The sequence below is a fragment of the Notolepis coatsorum genome, assembly GCF_963971535.1.
Source record: "Notolepis coatsorum genome assembly, chromosome: 12".
NCBI classification, from domain to species: Eukaryota; Metazoa; Chordata; class Actinopteri; order Aulopiformes; family Paralepididae; genus Notolepis; species Notolepis coatsorum.
This window is the reverse complement of record NC_140176.1, coordinates 24,339,098-24,348,357: the sequence shown is the minus strand read 5'-3', so window position 1 is coordinate 24,348,357 and position 9,260 is coordinate 24,339,098. Positions and strand designations below refer to the sequence as shown.

Below are 9,260 nucleotides of genomic sequence, written 5' to 3'. Positions count from 1 at the left end.
AACGATAACGATAATTATCGCGATGTATTTTGATAATCGATAATAAAAATAATATCGATAATATAATCATATCGATTTCTTTCATTTTTGTTAACATTTTTTATTGTGACCTGCAACAGGGAGACAGTGGACAGACTTGTCTTTCTTGCCTGCAACTTAAAGTAATGGCTTTGCTTGTCCAAATGACAATACTGACCAAGGTGAGATTTATTCTTCTCTTGTCCATTTATTTAGTTTGCTTTCTAATTTCAAATACAGTATGAAACCGTCTGTACTCACTCAGTAGGCTATGTGTGCTAGCAGAGCTAGTCTCCAGTCGCGAGTGACGGTACATGTGTGCGGTGGTTTGTCCACCAAAAAACCGCCAAAAGATAGCAGAGCCAGAACTGTTCAACTCCCCTGGAGCCACAACCACTTTTTTTGGTACTTTCGCTTTTAAACCAGCTGTAGCCTGAGAACTGGAGTGTGAGGGGCTGTAACACTAAAGATGGCGGCAACGACAAAGAATTGCTGCAAAATAAACATACATTTGTTGTTTAAATAATAATTAAAAAAAATATATATTTTTTTTTAATACTAATACAAATATAGATAATTATCGATATCGAACGATATGAAACATTTTATCGTGATATATCGTGATACATTTTTGGCCATATCTCCCAGCCCTAGGTGCAAGTACATTTTAACAAGCAGAACATTGGTGCAAGTACTTCTTAACAGGCAGAACACTGGTGCAAGTATGTTTTACACCCAAATGAGCTTTATTCTCTAGTAGTGTTTCCAGTTGCACAGATGATTCCCCTGTGTGCTCTCAGTGTCACCTGTAACATCTTTCCTAATTACTCGTATATGGAGCAGCTAGAGACTCCCTGCTGCTGCTCATCAGGCGTCCCCCGACTCCCCCTAGTGACTTCCCCTGACTGGCTCCAGCTTCCCGTCCTGCAATATGGACCTGGCACTTAGGTCGGCCAAGTCCTTCTGTGCCTGAAGCAGGCTGAGTCCGATCCGTTGAGGTGTGTGCTGTGGCACTGCAGGTTCTATAAATCTGACCCAAAAAGATGTATCCTAAATTTGTTCTGGTAACTTAGAAACGGTTCGGACTTCAACCCCGACTTGACCCAGCCAGCGTTAAGTGCAGGAACAGTCTGGGTATAGTTCATCTAAATATCAGAAGCCCAGAAATTAGACTAAAGTGAATACAAACATTTTATAGCCTGACCCTGATATCCTTGTCCTACAGTAAGTGAGTCATGGCTTAAGAAAAACATTGTTGATTCAGATGTAGCTCTAATGGGATACAATCTGTACAGAGTGGATCGAGTTCGGAGGTGTGTGTGGGGGGAGGGGGGTTGGTGGAGTGGTCGTATATGTCAAAAACGAGTTTATCGGTATACATTTTATATTCAGTCTCCATGCCAACAATTTTTTTTGTATTGCTTTAAAGATCCAGTTGGGGCCCTCCTCAATGGTTGTAATAGGTGTGTATAGACCCCCCAGCAGGTGGCACAGAAAATGTAGACACATTTAAACATTTTATGATTATGAACTATTGGTGGTGGGAGATTTTAACTTGAACTGGCTAAACAGTAACTCGGATCACCTCAAGAAAGTCAGTGGTAACCTAAACCTAACCCAGATGATAACAGAACTGACTAGACCCAACTTGAAAGATTGCTCAAAATCCACACTATTTGATTTAGTATTTTCCAACAGAATTTACAAAATTGTGGCCACTGGTGTTTTTGATCTAGGTAATAGTGATCACTGTCGTACTGCATGTGTGAGGAGTGCGAAAAGGGAAAGAACTAGGTCACATACAGTCATGAAAGGGAATTTATTTAAAATGTTTAAATGAGCAAGCTTTCATGAATGATATTATGCATAGCAACATTCACTGCACGGCAGAGTCTGCCGATGTTCAGGTGACCCTTGACCTCTTCAAAAATACTTCTATTTCTTTGATCAATGAGAAGTGTAAAGATTTACAATATACGTATGTACATGTGTGTGTGTGTATGTACGTGTATGTATGCATACATGTACATGTGTGACTATGTATATGTGTGTGTACTCTAAATGTAGAGTGACTTTATTGACACAATAAAATATATTTTTTAAATCAGCATGCTCCTGTGTGTGTGTGTGTGTGTGTGTGTGTGTGTGTGTGTGTGTGTGTGTGTGTGTGTGCGTGCGTGCGTGCGTGCGTGCGTGCGTGCGTGTGTGTGTGTAAAGCATGCACACACACACACACACTAGGATCCTGATGGGAGTGCGGAAATACCACCACATCACTCCCATCCTCAAGTCCCTTCACTGGCTCCCTGTCTCACTCAGGATCGAGTTCAAAGTCTCCCTGCTCACTCACCAATACCTCCACAGAAACGCCCCCCTCTACCTCAAAGAACTCATCACCCCTCACTCCTCCTCCCGACATCTCCGCTCCGGCCGCGTGTTGCTTATTAACAGCGGAACAGTGCAAAAATGCTTCCGCATTCGTCACCGCACGCCACTACGGTAATGCGCCTTTCCTTTTCCTTCGCCCAGGTGCGTGCACCGGCGTGCTCGCGAGGTGAGGTGCTCGCCAGGGGCGGATTTAGGATTATAGGAGATCCGGGGCTTAGCCCAGATAGATGCCCGCCTTTTTTTTATTTATTTTTTTTTAATTTTTTTTGCAGGCAAGGGGTGGTTTGGCACGACAGATTTTTTTTTGAATTTAATTAACCTGTACGTGTAATTTCCTGCAATATAGAGCCTTCAATCTTGACCAATAAAGCTGCTCTTTTCATATAAAACTCAGTTAACTCAGTAGTTATGGTTAGATTTATATATTGGGGGGGGATATATCATATTTTTCATATGATCAAAAAGTGGTGGAGCAAGAGCATACCTTTGCTCCCCCAAGTTCAATAGTGGGAGAGCAGAGACGCTCCGAATGCTCTTATGGCCAGGCGTCTATGATTCACTGATACAAAGTAAAATAGTGCAGTGCAATAAAATAGTTAGTAAAATAGAATAAAATAATGCAATAGTGCATTGCAATAAAATAGTTATCATCGTATTTCTTCGGGAGGCCGGTAAGGAGTGCATTACAGTAGTCGAGTTGGCTTGAGATAAAGGCATGGATCTGGTTTTCAGCGTCCTTTTGATTTATAAATGGCCGTACTTTAGCTATGTTTCTAAGGTGGAAGAATTAAGTTTTTGTCAACTTGTTGATTGTGATTTAAAGCTTAGGTCTGAGTCTACCATGACACCAAGACTTAACTCACTCAAATACAGTTAGCAGCTGGATAGACCACAGATGGAAATTAGCTTCTGCTAAATCTGGTGCAAACATATTTTCATGTAACAATGATGAATTGTCAATTTTTTTTTTTTTTTTTTTTAAATAGCATGTGCATGAGATCCCCGCTTGGTTCGACACATATTAACACGCTTTGGTTCAATTTGGTTAATCACCATGTACACGTGATGGACGCAGCAGGCGATCACTCCTACTGTTATTCAGCTGCGCCGAGGTACATGATTGATTGATTGATTGATTGATTGATTGATTGAGCACTACTGAGCTAACATGAAAGACTGTAGAGGTTGAGTACTTTAATATCTAAAGATGGTAAGTTAAGAGTGTTGTGTTCACTCATAGTTAAATACAGTAGATGTTGAGTACTTCATTATCTAAAGATGGTAAGTTAGAGTGTTGTGTTCACTCATAGTTAAAGACTGTAGAGGTTGAGTACTTTAATATCTAAAGATGGTAAGTTAAGAGTGTTGTGTTCACTCATAGTTACAGTAGAGGTTGAGTACTTCATTATCTAAAGATGGTAAGTTAGTTAGAGTGTTGTGTTCAGTCAGACAGTAGACAAGTAGAGGTTGAGTACTTTATTATCTAAACATGGTGAGTTAGAGTGTTGTGTTCATTCATAGTTAAAGACAGCCGAGGTTGAGTAGTTTCTTCTGATATTCCATAGTAAAGTACACGTTAACGTTACAATGTGTTGTGTTCACAACACTGTTTAGTCTGACGACGCGTCGCGATAATATACTATATTCCATAGTAAAGTACACGTTAACGTTACAATGTTGCGTTGTGTTCACTCATAGTTAAAGACAGCCGAGGTTCGCTAACGTTACAATGTTGCGTTGTGTTCACTCATAGTTAAAGACAGCCGAGGTGTATGTACGCGGAAATGCCATATGCATTTGTCTAAGCGGGGTGAAAAGAAAGGCGCATTACCGTAGTGGCGTGCGGTGACGAAAGCGGAAGCATTTTTGCACTGTTCCGCTGTTAATAAGCAACACGCGCTCCGGCCAGGCAAACCTCCTCCAGCGCCCAAGGACCAAACTCTGCACTATGGGAGATCGGGCTTTATGCTCATCCGCTCCCAGTCTGTGGAATGCTCTCCCTGACCACCTGAGAGCACCACAGACACATTTTATGTTCTTTTATCAGTTTTAGCCCTTCTTATTTTATGTTTTTTTCTACTATTTTACTAGTTCTAGTGTTCTTTTTACTCCTTACTGGTACTTGCTTATTTTACCTTCTCTTTTTTTTACTCTCTTGCTAGCTTTTATGTTCTTTTACAATGTAGCGCTTTGAGATTTGCTCCGCAACTATAAAGCGCCCTACAAATCAAATATATTATTATTATTATTATTATTATTATTATTATTATTATTATTATTATTATTATTATTATTATTATTATTATTATTATTATTATTATTATTATTATTATTATTATTATTATTATTATTATTATTATGTATTGTATGCATATTAGCGTGTTTGTGTGTCTGTGTGTACAGCATGCATGTATTGTATGAAAATCAGCATGCATGTATTGTATGCATATTAGCGTGTGTGTGTGTGTGTGTGTGTGTGTGTGTGTGTGTGTGTGTGTGTGTGTGTGTGTGTGTGTGTGTGTGTGTGTGTGTGTGTGTGTGTGTGTGTGTGTGTGTGCGTGCGTGCGTGCGTGCGTGCGTGCGTGCGTGCGTGCGTGCGTGCGTGCGTGCGTGCGTGTGTGTGTGTGTGTGTGTGTGTGTGTACAGCATGCACCACGTGCACACATATTTGTACAAGCCTCCAAGGAGGTGCATTACATGGTGGGATAACTGGGATAACATGAATCCACACAGACATGACCTGGCTATTAGCCTGAGGAGCATCTGGACCAGGGCTGGTGTGGTAGATCTAACCAGGCCCGTAGGGCGACAGGAGACACGTCCAGTCCCGACTCCTAGCTCTAAACATAAGTGTGTGTGTGTGTGTGTGTGTGTGTGTGTGTGTGTGTGTGTGTGTGTGTGTGTGTGTGTGTGTGTGTGTGTGTGTGTGTGTGTGTGTGTGTGTGTGTGTGTGTGTGTGTGTGTGTGTGTGTGTGTGTGTGTGTGTGTGTGTGTGTGTGTGTGTGTGTGCGGGGGGGGTGTATGTGTGTGGCGGGGGGGGGGGTGTATGTGCAAACCCACGTACACTGTCTCAATGTTAAAGGGTAAGGTCAGGCATTTGGACTCCATTTCCTACTCATCTACAGCGCAGTGTGTTGTCGAAGGGTAGAGTTGTTTTTCAGCACAAACCATGCTGTGCTTCATACTGGATACCCAGCTACCCCTTAGTTAACCCCAAAACTAATGTAACATTAATGGGGCCACTGTAAAAAGCACTTAAACACTACAGAACAAACATATTTGCTTTGGGTGCGCTGTGGAATAGGTTTCAGCGTTTATTTCAGGGCAGAATGGAACGTGTGGCCCCATTGACTTTGCATTGGTTTTGAGGCCAGAGCTGCATGTATCCTGTATGAAGAACAGCATGGATTGTGGTGGAACGATCAGATACAGATAGACAACATCGTTGGTGAGTAGGAAATATAGGGCTAGGGATCCAAAAGAAATCCCTTGCTGGTAAACTACCTCCTTATACTACATCATCATTGTTAAGCTACCTGAAATATCAACGGCTCAAGCTGAATATCTCACAGCTAGGCTAGAAGTACCTCTGTGTTAACACTTTTGAGTGCCGAGAAATCTTGTTTTTAATCGTTATTTTTTATTATTATCGATTTCCATAAATTTTTCATCAATCTAGCCTCACGTTACCAGTGGGGATCTGTCTGAGCTCGAACAGGGAAAATACCGCCCCCTATCGTCTCTCCGGATGGTATTGCACCCCATTGGATTGGACTGAATGAACTGGGTGGGGAAAAAAGATACCGGATTCCACATTTTACTTGTCAGGCATGTAATCCAAGCCTATTGCAGTCATCGCCCACCATCAGAACAGCGTGGAATATGTCTTTCGACCACCCAGCGTTGGATCAATAAACGCGATCGATATTTGGAATGGCGATCAGGAATTGGAATAATCTTTTTGGAGAACATCTGATCTGAGGTAAGGAATCTATTTTACCAGTCTTGGGGTAATCAGAGCTGTTTTCACCTATATATCAACGTGTCCCATATGTGTGTGTGTGGCTGTGAGTGTGTGCATGCTGATCAGGAAATAAGATAATCGATTTTTCAGCCCACTTCTATAGCGTGCATAAGTACACATATACTATCGATAATCTAGCGTTTATTTGAAAACGATTAATAAATAGGCCGAAAAATGAGTGTTTTGTGTATTACAGTAAAGCGTGATTCCTGCAGAATCTTTTTTTCCCCTGAAAGTTTCAAAAAACGAGCGTTTTTCAAAATGGTATAAAACGGAAATGAACCGATTAAAAAACAATCCGCTTCGACAATGTTGACTGCAAACAAGTCATTGATAAGCGACGGTCGTATTAGACACATAGCCATAATTTAAGATATAGTTTATGCATTCACAATTGTGAGCGCTCTGTCATTGAATAGAGCGTTGGCACTCAACAGGGTATCTAGGACTGGCACGGCTGGCACGGAAAGTGTTAATATTGTATGTGTACGGTGGTTCCTGCACAGACACAAACGTAACTGAATGACTCCCAACGAGCTGATTGCACTGTTAGTGTTTATGTCGTTAACACATCCCACGCCGGAAACGGTTTACGACGTGTTTCAAGTTCATGCGAATTCTGCCAATCCACGGCGTACAACGTTATTGAGATCATATTTCATTTTTTCGCCATGTTATTCATAATTCCCTCACGGAGCCTGGTATGATGCAGTGGGAGCATGCACAACTCTGCAACGCTTCAATACTGCCACCTGGTGGATGATCGGCGAGTTGCCAAACCGGAAGTGGATCTCTTGTGATCCCGGTGCATCTATCAAATGCGTCCGGCACTCGCATATTGTTCGGCCTATTTATGAATCGTTTTCAAATAAACGCTAGATTATCGATAGTATATGTGTACTTATGCACGCTATAGAAGCGGGCTGAAAAATCGATTATCTTATTTCCTGATCAGCACGCACACACTCACAGCCACACACACACATGAGCCGCGCATGATCAGTCATAACGTTTAGGATCATGTACAGTTGACATTTTTTATATAGCTTGTATCGCCAACAAACGGCATTTGATAATCTATATATGCGTTTATGCCTATATCTCACGTTCTAGGAATTACTGCAGAAAACGATAAACAACAATCTAGACGGTATTTTCGTATGAATATATGAATGAAAAACTAAAACGTTCCTACATCCTGAACGATAGATAATCGATGTTGAATGGGCCATAGTAATGTCAATTTAGCAATACAATTTAAAAAGTTATAGCCCTGCAAAGAAGGTGAACATCTCCATAGGCTTACAGTGCTGGCAGAGACTGGTATAAGATGCTCAAATTGTGTGGCAGGGAATGTGTTAATGTACTTTGTATTTATGTGGACATAAATAAAGCATTTAAAATGTGTGTGCGTGTGTGTGCATGCGTGTGCGTGTGTGTGCGTAGGTGTGTGTGTGTGTGTGTGTGTGTGTGTGTGTGTGTGTGTGTGTGTGTGTGTGTGTGTGTGTGTGTGTGTGTGTGTGTGTGTGTGTGCGTGCGCGTGCGTGCGTGTGTGTGTGTGTGTGTGTGTGTGTGTGTGTGTGTCTGTGTGTATGTTGTATATTTCTGCTGCAAGAGCATGTCCAATGATGACTGGGCCAAAGGCGAGGACATTACTGTGTGTGTTTGTGTGTGTGTGTGTGTGTGTGTGTGTGTGTGTGTGTGTGTGTGTGTGTGTGTGTGTGTGTGTGTGTGTGTGTGTGTGTGTGTGTGTGTGTGTGTGTGTGTGTGTGTGTGTGTGTGTGTGTGTGTGTGTGTGTGTGTGTGTGTGTGTGTGTGTGTGTGTGTGTCTGCTAGTCCATGTCCACACACCAGCCACCAGAGCCTGAGCCAAGAGCGATGACCTTGTTTGCAGGTGAGTCTGTGAGTGCAAACAGTACAGTACTGTACGTGTGTTTGTGTTAATGTTCACGTTTGAATGCTTGTGTGCATCTCTCTCTCTCACTGTACTGTATGTGTCTGGCTGTGTTTACATTTGTCATTTCAATGCAATTTTCTGAGCTCAGATCATAACTTCTGAGATCACATTACTGTGTGTTGTCACTCCTTCAAACTGAGGATGTTTGTTGGGGCTGGTACACAGCGACAGTGTGACTGAACAGTAGTGGCATCGTACATGTGATGTTGTCCATACAGACAGAGTCTTCATCAAAGCATCTTCACTGTCTACTTTGCCGAGTACCTCGCGTTTCATGCTAGAAAATAGACTATAGCTGCTGCTGCTGCTGCTGCTGCTGCCACACAGTCTACAATCTACAATGTGAACCTGTCCTACCGTGATGGCGGGTCCTGCGAAGGCCAGGCTGAGCAGCATGAGCAGGGGGATGACCTCATGGTTGGGGTCGATGTAGGGCAGGCTCAAGCTGCGGTCGTGGCAGGTGAAGCCGGACTTGACCGGTTTGAACACGTCGGTCCACTCCAGGAAGTACAAGCTCACCACGGACGACACCAAGATCGGCAGCTGCGGACAAACGAGACGCACACGAGACGCACAAGAGAAGAGAGAGATAAGGGGGGGGGTGGGGTGTAGTAGTGATGAAAAAACACACACACATTTAGGAGGCGGAGATGGGGGGTATTTAACAGATTGTAAATATATATATATATATATACCCCAGACACCGAAAGCTGCAAAGGTCAAACATAACCCCATGGTTCAGTAACCACACTAATTTGATTTGATAACGGGAGAGAGATTACAGCACCTTGGAACCGATCACACTTGGAGACAGTTGTTTGTGAAAATCAGCTCACATCCAGTGGTACAGTACATATTCTCCCCCCCCCCCCC

The 9,260-nt window shown here is 42.6% G+C and overlaps 1 protein-coding gene across 1 annotated transcript in view; it reads right to left on the bottom strand.

Annotated features, from left to right (window-relative positions):
* Window positions 1–9,260, bottom strand: part of plppr4b (phospholipid phosphatase related 4b) — a gene marked incomplete at both ends in the record, with an annotated part of 60,393 nt that overhangs the window by 29,047 nt on the left and 22,086 nt on the right. The window contains one exon of the mRNA XM_084326225.1: window positions 8,745–8,930. Within this exon, the coding sequence (XP_084182351.1) occupies window positions 8,745–8,930 (186 nt within the window). The remainder of the gene's footprint in view (window positions 1–8,744; window positions 8,931–9,260) is intronic.